Raw genomic sequence first — 16997 nt, 5'->3', positions numbered from 1 at the left:
GGATGACACACAGATTCTTCCTACAACCTGAGGTGACTTGAACAACTAGGACACTGTGGACATTAATATATCACTGGTACATCTATAGCAATACTGAGGGTAGTGTCAAAAGAAGAAGTTGAGTGAATAAAACATTGGTTAACCAATATTCTTAAGCAGGTAAGTACTTTTCGAACCCTCCAATGCAAACTAAATGAACCCTTTCATGGGGGAAAGGCAAAGCACAAAGTGAGAGGTAAGAAGAGTATTTCAGCGAGCCAGGACAGCCAAAGTTAGTTGAGCAAATGTCCAGGTGAGCTGAAGCACTTCTTGCAGGTAGGTAAAAAGTCTTGCACAATGTTTTAGAAGCTTTTGTAAAAGAAATGAAATCACTGTAAGGACACACGCTGGCAGGCTTGTGTGGGGCAGAGCTGCAAGCAACTCTGCAGATGCAACCAAGACAAGTCTCAACTGAGAACTAGCAAGGCTACCTACACAGCAAGAGGTAAGTCCCCTTAGTATTACAGTACCTTTGGTTAGAAGAAAAAAACTTCTTCCTGCTGGCTTCTGTTCCTGTGTAGGTCTGCAGATCCTGTTGTTCCTTGGCCTCAGTCGTGGGGACAAGAGGGAGGACGTCTGGTTACTCCTTCACTATGAATTGAAGGTCAGTGGCTGCAATGGGCAAACTTCAGATCAGCGGTTCTTCGCATTTTCAGCTCCTCGCAACTCTCTCAAATCGCACCACCGCGGTTCTCGGATACCACTATTGTCATGATCTCTGCTTCCAAAAGATCAGGACTTGCCCGACTCCCTTGGAAGCAGACCCATAACCCCGGTTCCGAGTGCCAGCCAGTCCCAATTGGGACCTTTTGGACCCTGTCCTGGCGCCAGTGGCACCAGGCTCATAAAGATGCCCAGTCCCAGCGCTGGAAGCGCCGGGCTCATAATGCTTGGGTGGACTTACCTGCAGCAGACCATGCTGCTTACTTACTTGCCAGTTGAACCCCTGATCCTCTTCTGTTTGGGACTACTTTTCCTGTTGGGTGGGGCAGGAGCCACTCCCTAGGTTCAGAACACTGGAACTCTTCTGGAAAGCAAGAACTCTTTTCTTACCTAGGCGTGGCTGTGGAAGGAGACACCTAAGCACTACAGGAGGCTATTTAAACCACACCCGATGGATGAATCTTGCTTTGCGTTATTCTGCATTCTCTGCAGCAGAACGCTCATCGTGTCTTCTGCTTCAGATCCTGGGCCTAAGGGAACAAAGGCTTACCATCCTGGAATCCAGTCTTCATCAGCACCTGTAAAGACAAAGAAAGAACAGGTTAGCACTACGGTCTTCAGTGGCAGCGCATCTCTTACCTGGTCCATCGGCTGTCACCAACGCCTCGCGCTGCATTCCGGCATCTGAAAGACAAAGGCTTACCTACTCTTCGCATGCTCCGGAGGTCTTCACACTGCATTCCGGCATCTGAAAGACAAAAGCTTACCAGCTCTTCGCACGCTCCGGAGGCCTTCGGCGCTGCATCCCGCATCTGAAAGACAAAAGAAGGTGCGTTTAAAGACATTGGGCAACTTTACTACTCACGTGCCATTACTCCTTCCCACGCCGAATCCAGTGGGTATTCCAGCACCCTTCAGCTTCTCTAAAGCTCCGAACTTGTACCTGCAAGATAAAAGGGACAGTTAGTGCGCATCGTGAAGCAGGCTACAAGCGCTTACTTACGTGCTTCCAGGCGCTTCTATTCCTCACGCGGGTTCGATCCTCAACTCTCATCAGCCCGCCCGCCATCGCCGGAACCCTGCAAAACAAGAGATAGCATTACAAAAGACTTTTAAGACATTTGAAGTGCCCAGAACTTACCGTTCGTGCAGTTAACGACGGACAGCAGTCCTCTGAGGTCAAGAGGCCTGCACCCTTATCCAGTGAAGAAACTGGTTACGGCACCCTGCCCCGAGGCAGATGGAGAGCTCGGCGTTCACTTACCTAAGGTGAGGGCGTTAACCTTTGGGGTTCTAGAGGAGAAGAGAAAGGGAAGAGGAGAGAGGCACCCAATAACCCCAGTTCATTAATCCCATATTTTCTATCTGCAGACATCTTACTCTTCGAGTCAGACATACAGTGCACAGAGGTCCAGCCCAAAGAGCCAACCATGTGTTACACATCACCTTTGAAGATACGGCATTCGCCCAGTCAAGACCGGCGCCTCTGCGGGAATCAGGTGAGCGTTACAACTATGGACTTTCCTTGCATCTGCCGTCCAGCACTCTGTTGAGGTGGCTCAGGCTTGGTCAGTCCTGCTTCATGGGAGTCCGTAGGATTTTCCTAGATCTCGTGTCCGACTTAAAGACACTCACTCTCTTATGGTGTTCCTCTCCCTGGCACTCTGTTCCTGCAGCAGCAGTGGAATTACAGCCAGCTTTGAGAGGATTTCCAGATTAGCTCGTCTTGGGGTTGATTGGTCCCACCAACCCAAGGGGAGAAGTCGCCCTTTGCAGGTCTTCTCTAGTCGAGGCGAATTCAGAGCTTCAGCACTGCAGCAGGGCTTCACCAGGCAAACCAACCATCCAGGTGATGCAGCAGGCATCTCTCAAGTTCTTCTTTGGATTCCTTGTCCAGTGGTCGACTCTGCCTTCCAAGCAAAAAGCCTTGCCTTTTATGCAGGTTTCGCCCATTCATTTGCAGCCTAGCTGTCAATCACACAGCAGGGTGGCTGTCCTCCGAGGACAGCCCTCCAGCCAATCACCTTTGGGTGCATTCCTGTAACCAAGGAGACTAAGCACAGGGCACCTCCCTCGCTTTCTGCCCCGCCATACACGCTGGAGCCAGAGGTGGGCTTCACTAGTGAATCCCGCCAAAGACAAAACGAACAAAGAAACCAAACCTGGTTTGGTGCGCAGGGTAAATCCCAAGAAGGGCCTTTCCAACAAGAAATGGCAAAAAAAGAAGACTGGGCCATTTTGACAAAATGGGCACCCATGGGTGACTTACTGCAGCTGCAATTGCAGCCTGCAGTAGAAACACACTATGGTAGGAAAAAGTAAACCACTACCACCAGCCGTTAATTGTAGAAAGGGTAACATAAAAATGTTACATGAGAAACTAGAGAAAGTGGTTATCTTTAGCACCCTATTTTAAGATAGTTTGTGCTGGGTCTAGAAAGTTATACATTGTAAGCAAAGTCAGTTTCACTTTACTGCTCTCGGAAACCGTAGTTTGATCACAAGAAGGTTTTTAAACCTTTGGGAAATCTAAGAGACTTCCCCGTGCCACTGCACTGAAGGTGCTGGGTGTCACAATGTAAAGATGATGCCTGTGGAGTTTGTCAGACTCCAAAGTCAAAAGAAACAGAGTCTAAATCACAGAAGAATACATGAGAGAGTGGGAAAAAGGTCTCACTCTCTCCAGGTTAGAAATTAAAAGTCCTAAAGTCCAGCAAAAAGAGCTGGGGGTCAAAGTAGAAGGGAATTGTCACATTTCTGAGAATTCTCCCTAACAGTCCTTTGAGGTATTTTTGGCCTATCTCGACAAGTAACCTGTGGGATTAGGGTGAAGGATACCAGTAAAACAACTGTTCCTGATTAGCCTTTGTGAATGTAAAAGTAGCACGTGTAATACCTCTCCCCCAATAGAAGAATCTTCAATCAGGGAAAGGTCCCTAATTATTTTAGCTAGAACCTGTAGATTCCTCTTTTCTGGCTAGTAGGAGCCAATGTTATTCTTAATGCCACTGTGATGAGTGAAACATCTTTAAAGAATGGATCCTGTTTTTCATTGGATGGATATAATGCAATAAAAGTAAACAGTTGGCCATCCATGACCCCTTGACCATCAGTTACATGCCAGCCACAGCCTTAAATTAGACTTCTTAAAGAAATTCGTTCCCTGCCCAATAGGATACTAAACCCTCATTTCTTTGCCTCTCTGGAGGCAAAGGTTTTTTTTGGCGGTACAATCTATGCCATAGCCACTTTTCCATCGTGTTTCAAGAGAGGAGTCTCTTGGAGAAGCGCTGTTGACACTTTCATGCCACACAATCTGTGAGTAGTAAATTTATTCTTAGATGGTTGATAAAACTGTCTGTATTCAGGGTCATCAAAACGATGATAAATAATTAAGTAAAATAACACCAAAGTGAAATCAAATACTAATAATAACATAGCATGATAAAATCCATCCCAACACTAACATTATGACCAACAGAATGGTGCAAAAATGAAGTGGTCTTATGTGAGTGGAATACTCTGGAACACCAAATCAGGAAAAACACCCTGAGTTTCCCCTTTATCCATCGTACGCCATCCCTATGAAAATTGCTTGACATCTTAATTCTTTAACATGAGTCAACCCCAACTATATGAAACAATATATCAACTGTCTTCATGTAACATCTGCGCTACAAGATTCACTTGCCTGCGCTCTTGGATTTAGCTCTCCTACCCCCAACCACCAACCCTCCGTGGTGCCTTCTTTTTCTATCACAAGACCCATCCTTCCTGTGGCAGTTCAGATGATTTGGCGTTAGATGGACCTCTTGGGTTAAAGTTCATTAGGTTGATTCCACCTTCCTCCCTTCTGATGGCATGGTGAGGCCCATTGAAAAGACAGAGATGGAATATTCCCCCTCCCCACTCCCATTCCTCAATGGCTTGTTGCAGATCCCCACTCACAGTCCAAGGCAACATGCAGCCCAGGGATATGCGACCTTGTGGAGCAGACCCCTGCGGCGGCGACCAACCTCACCATTTTCTTGATGTAGTGGGCCAGCCTCTGGATTGCCCCGGGGCCACCAAAAAGACTCCTACCTTATGGGGCACACTGCCGCTCTGCTACTGCCATCAGTCCTATCAGATCCTGCTCAGACCGGCCCTAATGCCCCTTAGAAGCCTGGCATCAGACATTTCAAGAGTATAGGTTTCCGCACATGACAGGCTTACCACCTAATGTGGCCTCTGCAAAGCCCTGCCCAACAGATTTGTGTTAAAGTGCATGGAGTGTCGGAAACGCAGGATGTGCCCCTGAGGAGCGCAGGCACCTTCTCCTCAGGTTTCTTTCATTTCAGGCTGGAATCAATGGGATCCCTGTTCTAGGCACCATTTTGGGATGGCGGGTGGCCGATCACTGCGAACTGAAGATGCTGTGGCATCTCAGCCATACTGTGATTTGCCATGGTTTTTGTCCTTTAGCAGCCAAGTCTTTGAGGGTTCCTCAGGGACATTTTCAAGTCAATTAGGGTGTTTTGACAGCCGAGGGGGTCTCTGGTGCAGTGAGGCCCCAGAACACGCGCAAAATACTACTGCACGGCTATCCGCTCAGTCTACTGAATGTTTTGCACTATACCTCAAGAACTTAACACATGATAGGATTGAACTGGCTGTGTAACTTCCCACATATATTGATATGTAGGCCAAATACATATTTCTACATGTTGGCCAAATCTAATGCTTCAGAAATGTCAGTGTCTTCTTTTTCACAAGGATGCCTACCAACTAGTGCCATCTGCGACTCTTCAAGGCTACTTTAAAATACACTCCCTTTTCTTCTCATACTTATATTTTTGCATGGTTAAGACCCATTTCTTTACATTTCTTTCCGTGTACAACTTTGAGCGGAACCTTAATTTCTTTTCTCACTAACTGTATTGTTAAATATATGCTTAGCTGGTAGGTGTAAACATAGAAGTGACCTTTCCTTGATGCATGCATTTGGAGAACTAACCAGTTGCATCTCTGAGTTCCAAGGCAAGACCAAAGGTGTTATTGTAGAATTAATGCCAGGAGCTTGCAGTTCTCTTATTTTCAAAAAGTAATACAGACATTCAGTAAACTGTGCCATTAACCATAGCGTCGAGAGGAGAGTGAGTTCAATCAAAAAATCCTGAAAAGATGGGTGAGGCAGCAAGGATTGAGGTTGGAAGGAAAAGAAAGCACAAATAATAAAGTATTCGTGCAGGTAAGGCTAAGCCAACCAACATTAAGCAAGATCAGGAAACAAATCAGTCAACAACATATCAGACTAATGCGTCTTTCTAGAATGTAATGTAAGATTTCAGAGGCATGTATACTGTACTAAATTGCAAGAGCAGTGGTCCCTCAGTGCAGAGGTATGTCCAAGAAGTGTCATATCGGATCACCGCCCTGCTTATGCAGGCGTGCTCTGTGTAGGAAAAGAAAGGGAGTGTAGAAGGATGCAGCAAATACAAAGCTCACATATTAGGGAGAGATTCGAGGAGTGATAGGGGAGACGCTACTGTTTGTGATAGATTAGATTAATGTAGGATCAGTGCAGCTGACTCAGAAGAGATATGCTGGAAGACGTTTGGCAATTTGAAGATAACTATAACCAGAGGCAAAATTACTGTGAGGAGAGTTCCTTCATACTCACTAGATAATACTTGTAGTAGCATTGTAGCTGTGAGATTCACATTAGATGTACTTACAAAGAGAGTTGTTTGTAAATGTTATGTTTAACCATCCCAACGCAAAACCTTGAACCTCAATGCTGGGACTGCCAAGCACAACTGTCATAGATTGCACACTCAAGGATTCACTGTGTGAAAGGTGAATGCAATAAACAGAAGGGAGCATAAGGGTGCCGGAATTTAGTTACTTACTTGGCCATGCATAGAGTGACTTGTTGAAGTGCCTGTGATTGACATCTGCTAAGGGTGGAAGTGAACCTACAATATATTACTTTGGAGAAGAGCAATGTACAGATCCCAAGGAAAAGCAAAGATCGCTTTCCACTTTTGAGATTCCAGAAACATATGTTCTGTTTCAAAGCTGCACATCACATTTTGCATTATATCTAATGAGATGATGACGTAAAGCCATTAGTCTGCAGCTACTTTTGTCCTGTTTTGCCAGTTTGATGTTGCTGGCCCAAATTTACTCCTGAAGAGAGATTAGACAGAATGTTCAATCCATCAGGGTGTTAAAGGATACACCTGTTATTCCTAATCTTGCGAAAGCTTTCTTCCCACATAGCCTTGACCCAAGTGCATGCCTGCTTCCTTTGCATCACATCTCCATCGGACAGTTGGGATCATTTTCAGTGTATCCATTTTTTATTAAAAGACCAGTAAATCCTCAACAGGGTCATTTGTAAATTAGACTTGGCTCTCACTGCATTAACTGCTATGCAGGTGTGACAATGAAATTCATGTATTATCACAGAGTAAGTATATTAACATTAAATAGAAGTGGTAACAGTTATACGTTTGCAGAGATTAAGCTGATTCAGCTGTATATATATCAGCAGTCAATATCATACGCATTTCTAGATTTGAAGTTCAGAGTCATTTATCAGTTTATTCTTCTCACAGCTGGAATCCAGAAAGAAGCAGACTCCACAGATGATGTCATTTTTGTGTCTGAGCTCACCCCTACACCTGAACAAAAGGCACTTGCTGAAAGACTCCGGCTGCCTGTCACATTCTTCTGTTACAAGAACAGGCCTGACTATACGAGTGATGACGAACCCGATGGTAAATATATACACATTTATTGCAATTTGTAAAATTAGAACATTTTGAAAACCTGGATTGTAAATGGCTGTCAGCAGGTTTTTGAAGAATGTAGTTAAAGTAGGAAACCTGTTATTACCTGTTCAGGTGAAAGGCTAAACAAGAACCTTGAGGGCTGGCACATCTGTGTAGCTCAGTGTAAGTCGAGATGATTTGATAGAATGCTACTATTTCCATTCAATTACCCGTGTATTACAGTATCCTCATTCCACTGCCTCACATTTGACCAACCTCGGTCAACAAGAAGAAAGCAAAGTTTTCCACAACAATGGTAATGCAAATAAGCTACTCTATTATGTTTCAAAGGCTCAAATGGATTCAGAAGTGAGCTTACATACACATCTCACATATCTCAGGTCGTGCTCTACACTTTTCCCCTGTTGCTAGGGTACATATATTGAAAGATATCCTACAACAAAGTATTAAAATAGAAGGTACACTCAATGCTCAACACCAAAGCCTTCTCTGAGTCACCATCTTTGCCGAAATTCTCCTGCACATGGATTCCAGTAAAATATGTTATCAGCACCTCTCAGTCTTGGATAGGGCACTGGACTGGCTGACCTCCTTCCTTAGTAACTGTCCGTCCCAAATTATTCTAGGCTCTTACTCCTCCCACACCTCTATCTCCACCTGCGGTGTCCTGCAAGGCTCTCATCTTTCTCCCTGGCTCTTTAACAGCTACCTTGCTCCGCTTGCACGCCTCATTTCCACCTTCTCCCCAAACCTCCAGTGTTGTGCAGATGACACACAACTCTTCTTCAAACTTCCCTCTGATCCTTTTCTTACTTCCTCCATCATTCCTGACTGCCTATCTGCCATCCAGCCCTGGTGTACTTACAATGATCTGTGTCTCAATTGCAGCAAGACTGAGATCCTTCGTATTGGGACCCCTGCTCCCGCTTTCTGTCCCTTACTCTGGCCATCTTCTATGGGCTCTCCTCCATCTCCTTCATCTCAAGCCAGAAACCTTGGAGTCATCTTCAACTCCTCTTTCTTCTATCCCTTACATTCAGGACCTGGCCAAGAAGTTCCACTTTCAACTCCACCTCCTCAAAGGAATTCTTCTTTCCTCACTTTCCCCCAGAAGCTCAATGTCTCTAGAGCTCTGGTTCTCTCTAGGCTAGACTACTGGAATAGCCTTTTCCTTAATTTCCCCTCTTCTTCTGTGCGACCCCTCCAGTTAATCCAGAGATTAGATCATGCCTTGTACTAATGATTACTACATCTGCGCCTCTATACAGTTAATTCTGTCATGTGCACGTTATAAATGAAAACAATTTTTAAAAATCCATCAGAATAGTGCTGGAAGATTTATTCGTGGCCTCCAACCCAGGGACCGCATCCCTACAGCACAAAAAATTCTCCACTGGCTCCTGGTTGCTGCAAGGATCAAATTCAAATCCCTCTGCATCGTTCACAAGGATGTCTGGAGCCGAGGACCACGCGATCTACCGGCACCTGTTAAGTGCTGCCAAGCTGGTGGCCGATCTCTTTCCTCAGCAGGCTCCCTCCTGTGGAATAGCCGCCCCCTCCCCCTTCCTCTTTATCTTGAGCCGTATCTCCTCAATTTCCGGAAGCTCCTCAAGACTGTCATTTTCACCTCCTCCTTCCCTTCCTCCCTCCTCAGTTCTAAATCCCACAGTTGCTGAGATTGGTGACCAGGGCCCTTATGTGTCCTCCTGGGTCCTGGCCCCCCACACCCAATCGCCTACAGCCTCCACCCTTCCCAGCACTTTGCCTTGGCACCCACTGGCCTATGTCACCACAGGCCTGCACTTATTTGTTGGCGACTGACCACTCCAGCTAGGCATGTACAGCTGCTCACTCCCAAGCGATGCCCTCTTGATACACCTAGCACTTATCCCCCCACTCCCTCATCCCTTCTCTCTCTCTACACTTGCACGTTCTGAATGCTCACGAGGCCTAGCAGGTCTGCCTCTGTCTTTCATTTATGTATTTGTTCTTCATTCCCATGTCCCCGCCCTGTTGCCCTGTGGGCACTTTGAAACCGTTTACTTGATGTATAAGCGCCTTACAAATGCACAATAAAAGAAAAGTTATACTGCAAATGTCTTACTCAACGTGCCAATGCAATGAACAAACTGGAACACTCTGCAAGCTGTTGCAGATGCCTAAGTGAAGGTCACTTAGAGGTACCATGAAAGGTTTACATTAGGGTGGCCTTGAAGGTGAGACCTATAAAAAAGGGGCATGGTTCTGTACTGAAGCTCTGTGCAACAGTTGTGCAATTAGCTACATAGGTTGCATGTCACTGCATATAAGCCAAACATACATCCTGTAGCAACCCAGCTCCTTCTTTCAGATTGGTTTGAGAATCACATTGAATTCTCAGAAGTACTCTGCCACATCTCCTCATGCCTACTCAGTTGGCTTTCTCTGTACCATCTTTGTTACTGCAAAGGAAGGTTTGTTGTTGCTAAAGCTTTCCTGTTTCAGATTGGCTTGTCCTGGTTGGGAAACTTTGACTCAAAGAGTCTCTGGTCCATTAATTGTTTCACTTTTGCTCAATATATTCTAAACTTTACTTTATTAAAGGACGTTTATATACACACTATGGAAATCAATGTGACTTGTCAGCACTGTTTTTAGGTCTCTAACATACAATCCAGCCACAATATTGACCATTGCACTTGCACATCCTATACACTCACTAGTGCTATCTATGAGTGGTTGCTATACACATGCTACTTCTTTTTAGATTTGGTCTAATGGCATTTTAACGGTTTATAGTGATATTTTCAAATGCCATAGTTTCGAATGGCAAAGTGTCAAATTAAAATGCGTTGAAAAATGCATTTAAAAAAAAATGTAATGGGAGTTCCCCCCCCCCAAACCCTGTTATTTTACTGCTTAACATCAATTTTAGTAAAAAAAAAAATAAAATAATAACTTTACCTACGAAGAAATTCATTTTTTGGATGCATTTTTTCTAAATTTTTGTCATTGAAAAAATGACTGGATACCATTTTAACTACACCGAGGGCAAGACTATTCAAGTGGTGTATGTCTAGTATGTATGACAAAATGAGCTACAAGTTACCTGCTGCAAAGAGTCACATTAGAAGCACACTTAATTTAACGGCTTGCCTTGTCATTTCTCATGTGCCCAATGTGTCATTTGAATTCCAGCGAATCAAAATATCTACTGATTCAAGAAAATTCACAAAGACGGTGCGCACTGTGCGATTGGCATTGAAGGAGAGACAGACAACAGATTCAATATAACAAAATGCTTTTATTAATTAAATTGTCAGGATTTGGATGGCGAAAAATTCCACGATACTAAGGTGGGATTTCCCCAACTAAAGAATCTAAAGAAAGTCTATGTCAATAAGTCCAACTGAAATGTCCATCTGTGTCCAAAACCTGGGATGTCAACCATAAACTAAATAGTGTTCCAGAAATTAATTTCTAAGCTATTTCCAGCTCAGGCTCACACTTCAGCTTCTCTTCTCTCAATGTCAATAAATTGTTTACAATGTTCAATTTACCATCTTTTGGACTTGCTGCAATAAAGTTCCACCCTTTTGTAAAGGTCAAAATTCCCTTCTGCGTGTTCAATACAGTTTCAGGGCAACATGCCTCAGGGTTACCTTCCTCAAGATCACTATAACAAGATGACACAAAAATAAGTATCTTGGAGCTTTCATTTTGTATTTCAACAGTTCTTTACAACTTAGAGATCCCTTGCCCAGGTCTGGTATACACCAATGGTTAGTGTCTTTTTTCCACAACAGCAAACATTCTTGTTAGCATATAAGGGTTCTCTGGTCTTGGCGCAGTTTTAGACCATACGGTCCACCCATTACAGGTCATGCAACCAGAAACCTGTCATTCACTTTCACCAGTTCTTGATTCAATGAATAGTAGTTCTCTTTAGACCACACAGTCCCCCCGTTACAGGTCACGCAACCAGGATCTTCCAGGTTTCCTTGAGTGGATCAATATTCAGTCAAACAAGTATTTTCTCAAATGCATTTCCATGACTTTCACATATCAGTGATTTCTCAATCTTGACTTCTACTTTGCACTCAGGATCTTTCATTCACCTTAACCTTCTATTGGCTTGCAGTTCATTGTGCCATAGTGCAATAAGGCTGTTCTTTCCTTCCATTTTAATTCAACAGCTGCATATTTTGCTTTTTCCATTCAGTTAAATGTTCAAGGTATGCCTTTTTGCTTATTTCCTATTATTCAGTGTTCAATAATTGTATCTTTACTTAGTTCATTTAATTCGGTATTCCAGAAATGCTGCTTTGTTTGTTTCATTCAATTCGATATTTAATAAACACCACTTGTTTCTTTGAATTTGGTGTTCAGTAAACACAACTATGCATTCCAAGATGGCAGCCGTGGTGTAGAGACGTCTGGGTGTCTCTCCTGCCGGGCCGCTACAAAAAAAGGTGTTCAAATAAGGCAGCGGGCAGCCCCAATTAGTGCCCATCCACCCCCTACGATTTGGGACCGGCAGGAACGGCAGCGGAGTGTCTCCGGTGGCGGACAGCACAGATTTCGAGAATTTCAGATCGGTGTGGCGCACCTCCCCCACTGCTGCATCGGCGGAAGGATACAAGGAAGCGGGACAGCGCGGACAGGACCGCCAGAGGTGTCGGGCACACACGCAGTGGGAAAAGGGGGTGCCCCTTCCGCCATCAACAACCAAATACACACGGCAAGGTGCGGGCCGCATTACGGCAGCTTTTGGGTGGCTGCGGCAGTGAGAGAGATCGGGCGGAGTCGCCGCCTGTCCCAATGGAGGGGAGACCGCTCCCCGCAGTGCGAGCGGGCGCATATACCCAGCTGGAGTGAGGACGTCACCAGTAAGGGACACTCCGGCTGCCCCTTGATAGCCACAGGAGGCTCTGACCGGGACTCATGAGCACACAGAGAGAAGGTCTGCGCCCCATCGGCGGCAAGTCAAGGAAGGTGAGGAGCGGCGGGAAGGTCCCGAAACACTTACGGACCCGGAGCAGGAGGTAGAGAGAGACTCCTGGCCTCCCGCAGTTAAAAAGCAGGAGTGGTGGGGGAGTTCCTGTGCAAATCACTGCAAGGTGCATAGTCAGGGAAAAGGATCAGTGCAGATTCCCCCCCATTTTGCTAGTGGACAGCAGAGAGGAGCTGAAGGTGAAGGTCTATCGGTGGAAGGCGGGAGAGGGGAAGGTCCCTCCGGTGCTACGGGCGGAATCCCTCCAGAGTACTAGTAGGAAGGGGTGGTGAAGCGCCCCTAACTTGCGAGATCACATAAGTCCCCCAACTACACAGGGGAGAACAGGGTAGTGCCGCCCGCTGCAGCACCAATAAGACCTGTCGGGGCCATCGTTTGGCTTGGAGGGATATCTATAAGAGCCCAGCAAGGAGCTGGGGGGGTGTTCCACCCTCCCATGAAAGGAGCTCGGGGCCACAGGAGGGCTTCCGTTAATTGGGACTCGCGAGCAAAGCACAGAGTGGAGTAGGCCTTTTCCTGACCCAACACAGCATGTCCAAGGCACGGGGGAAGGGTGGAGCACCCCAAACGCAACCCATCTCTAGCAGGAAGGACTCAAATTTAGTGCAGATGTGGGCTTCAGAATCTACAACAAATCCTAAAGGGAAAGGACAGGAGGTTTTGCAGGCAGAGCAGTCTCTCATACCTCAAGCACACGCCTTAAAAGAGGATCTCCATATCTGGTTCAGGGAATTGCAGGAGAGATTCATGTCCACGGTACAGGATCAATTTGGCACGCTGAGGCAGAACATGCAGCAAGTGCTACAGGAGCTCAGGACAGATGTGTCAAAACTGGAAAAGCGGATTGACGCGCTGGAGAGAACAGTCCAAAATGTTGAGGAGGAAGCTCAACAAAATGGGGAATTGCAAGAGAACCTGGTCAACCTAACCCACTATCTGGAATTACAGTGTGAGGACTTGGAGAACCGTTCTCGAAGGTTGAACATCCGGATCAACAACATTGTAGAGGCAGTGCTGGATAAGGATCTCAAATCTGCCATCCAGGACGTCTTCAGGGACACCCTGGCGGCCGAAGGAGAGGAAGAAGTGGGAATCGACAGGGTTCACAGGGTGGGTCCGAGGAGAACAGGCGAACCCGGGGAGCGCCCTAGAGATGTGCTGGTAGCCCTCTCCTCATACCCTCAAAAAGAAAGGATCCTGAGGAGGGCGCGCAACATCGAACACATCCAGATGAACGGGGTGGAAATTCTATTGTATCAGGACCTCGCCCTGGTTACTCTGCAGAAAAGAATGGCACCAGTGATCAAGGAACTGAATACCAGGGAAATAAGATATTAGTGGACCTTTCCATTTGGCCTCTTATTCACGTGGGACAGTAAGCAGAGGAGAGTTCAAACGTGTGAGAACGGCCTGCAGGTTATGAGTCTCCAAGGAGAGAGCAATGAGGAGAAATCCCAACGGAAACAGGAGGAACGCTGCAGAAACCTGTCTGGATGGAAATTGGTGCAGAACAAGAAAACCCTGCAAAAAGGGGGGGAAGCGGGGCCCGCTACAGTCTCTTGAAGGAACTTGGAGGTCAATGGTCGAGGAGCTGGGACCAAAGCGGGCAAGAGAGTGGACAATGGCAGCTCGCTGAATGAGAGATGGCGGCCCGGAGGAGGGCCTCAGAGTTGGAATCCAGAAACACCTGAGGTAAATGCGGGATTTAGGATTCCCGCACAGTTACACCCGAGTAAGCAGAGGGTCAGGAGCAAAGGGCGGGACGCCCATGCAACATTAGTTCCCTGGTGCCTCCTTGGGTTAGTTGTTCGTTATTTGGGGAAGTTGGGGGGAGGGGGGGAAAAGGGAAGGGGGGAAGGTTGTAAAGAATTTGGGGAAGATGGAAGATGGAGGAGGGAAGGGGTGGGGAAGAAGGGGCGGGGGGCCAGAGGGTAGCTCAGAGAAGGTCGGGAACAGGTGACAAAATTCCACCAGGAAGCGAGGCCCATGGGGAAATTACAAATCCTAACTTTTAATGTTAGGGGGCTTAATAACCCTGTTAAAAGGAAAAAGGTGGAGGGACTGCTGAAAAGTGAGGGAGCAGACGTTCTAATGTTGCAAGAGACACACATAAGGCTGCATGATAAAGATAAGCTGAACATAAAGGGATATGACCTGTTAGGGCAGTCCAACGCTCAGGACAAAAAGGCAGGAGTCCTGATAGCGGTCCGTAAAAGTCAGAACGCCCTCCTCCATGGGGCACTAACAGGATAAGATGTGAAGGTACATATTTGCAAAAGTTACGATAGAGGGGCTCCACATCACACTAGCGGCTATCTATGCACCAAATACGGGGCAAGGCGGTTTCCTGAGAGAGGCACTGTGGAAGCTGGAGGGATTCGCGGAGGGGGAAATCATTCTGGGGGAGACCTAAATATGGCGTGGCACACGGTAGTGGATAGGAGTTCGGGAGGTGGCCAAGGACAGGGGGCGCCTTCGAAACGTCTTCACCAATTGATGAATCACCTGACACTGGTAGTTGTATGGCGAGCGCGTAATGATCAACAAAGAGGTTACACCCACTATTCGCATGTATACAACTCGATGTCGCAAATAGACTATTTCTGGGCAACGGCTGGACTAATGGGGAAAGTATTGAGCATGGCAATTGGGCCGATTTCGATATCAGATCATGCCCCTCTGTGGATAGATGTGAAGACTTCATGCAGGAATAAGGGGCTATGGTGATGGAAGCTTCCACAGGAGGTTCTCCACAATCCAATTTTGGGGTAAGATATCAGGGGGAAGATACAGGAGTTCTTAACCATTAATGACTCGGGCGAGGTAAGGCTGGGTATGGTCTGGGATGCCCTAAAGGCGGTCATCAGGGAGAAGTTCATAGCAATGAAAGCAACCAAAGACAGGCAGAGACATGCATGGGAGAAAGAACTGGAAAAAAAGCTGGCTGATCTACAAGGGGAATGCATAAAGAATCCAACACTTTCCCTGAGGAGGGCTATGAGGCATTTGCAGGGACAGTTAGACGTACTGCGCATGGAAAAAGCAGAGATGAGCCTCCTACGCCTCAGGCATTGGTACTTCACGAAAGCCAACAGATCTGACAAGCTATTAGCGAGGCAACTACGCGCAAAGCAACAGAAGGTGATGATCAGAGAAATGCGCAATAAGCAGGGTGAAAAGCTTACCACTAACACTGAAATGGAAGAGGAGTTTAGAGTCTTCTATCGAGACTTGTACACCACAGAGAGGCCATGTGGGGATGACCAAGACAGCTACCTCAATTCTCTCACACCGCCGCAATTATCCGAAAACGACAGGGAAGAGCTGGACGGAGACATTAGGGAGGAAGAAGTGCGTCTAGCAATAAAGGGGCTACAGTCAGGCAGGGCGCCGGGGCCGGATGGCTTTACAGTGGTTTTTTATAAAAAAATACGCAGAGGACCTGGTCCCATTCCTAACTAAACTGTACAACTCCTTAAGAGAGGACCGAGTGTGACCCCAACCATGAATGAGGCGAAGGTAGTGGTCTTTCACAAAGCAGGGTCGTATCGTCCAATTGCCCTGAAAAATCAGGATGCAAAAATGTACACAAAAATTCTTGCCTCAAGACTGTCCCCGCTGCTCTCCGATTTGATTCATAAAGATCAATCAGGATTTATACCAAGCAGGCAGACACATATTGTGCACACCCCCGCGTCACTACTGGCGGTCAATGCCGAAAAGGCATTTGACCGGGTGGAATGGTCAATTCTATTAAAAACATTAGAGCGGATGGGATTTGGGGAAATTTTCTGAAGATGGTTAGGGCGAATTACAACTCTCCCTCGATCAGAATAGGCATAAATGGGGAAATCACAGGCAGGGTGGAACTCTCAAGGGGTACTAAACAGTGGTGCCCCCTTTCACCCTTATTGTTCGCTATCATTCTGGAGCCATTGCTATGCAGAATAAGGGAATCGAGGGCGATAGAACGGATAGAAATGGCGGGATGCATCACAAGGTGGTCGCATATGCGGATGATTTGTCGTTGATCTTGGGAGACCCTGCTCACACTCTTCCAGAAGTGATTAAGGAGCTAGAATCCTTTGGGGTGATTGCGGGGCTAAAGGTAAATAGGAGCAAGTCTGAAATTCTCCCGCTGGCGGGGGATATAGGGGAGTTGAGGAGGGTGGCCGCATCACTTGGTCTGAGATGTGCAAACAAAAGGGATTAAATATTTAGCTATTTCCCTGATGAGCAGGGTGGACCAGACGTACGGGGGGAACTTCCCTGAGGTGTTGGGGGCGATCAAGCGGGATCTTGAGAGGTGGGAACCGCTGGCGATCTCATGGTGTGGGCGCGTCCCCGCGATATAGTTGTCCATTCTCCGAAACTGCTATACTATTTCCAAGCGTGCCCGATAAAGATCCCCTGGTCCTTCTACAAGGCACTGACTAAAAGCAATCACGTCATGTATATGGAGGATTAAGACTCCAAGGATATCAAGGGCGGTGTTAACGGCCCCAATAAGGGAAGGGGGTTGG

General features: G+C 46.5%; 1 protein-coding gene across 2 annotated transcripts in view; it reads left to right on the top strand.

Annotated features, from left to right (window-relative positions):
• LOC138526301 (E3 SUMO-protein ligase RanBP2-like) overlaps positions 1–16997 on the top strand; it is a 1824256-nt gene that overhangs the window by 1417156 nt on the left and 390103 nt on the right. For both annotated transcript variants that reach the window (XM_069636876.1, XM_069636877.1), the window contains one exon: positions 7305–7466. In XM_069636876.1, the coding sequence (XP_069492977.1) occupies positions 7305–7466 (162 nt within the window). The remainder of the gene's footprint in view (positions 1–7304; positions 7467–16997) is intronic.

This window comes from Ambystoma mexicanum, chromosome 7p, assembly GCF_040938575.1.
Source record: "Ambystoma mexicanum isolate Mex_15411 chromosome 7p, UKY_AmexF1_1, whole genome shotgun sequence".
NCBI lineage: Eukaryota > Metazoa > Chordata > Amphibia > Caudata > Ambystomatidae > Ambystoma > Ambystoma mexicanum.
Note: the sequence above shows the minus strand (reverse complement) of the source record. Positions and strands in the feature narration are given on the sequence as shown.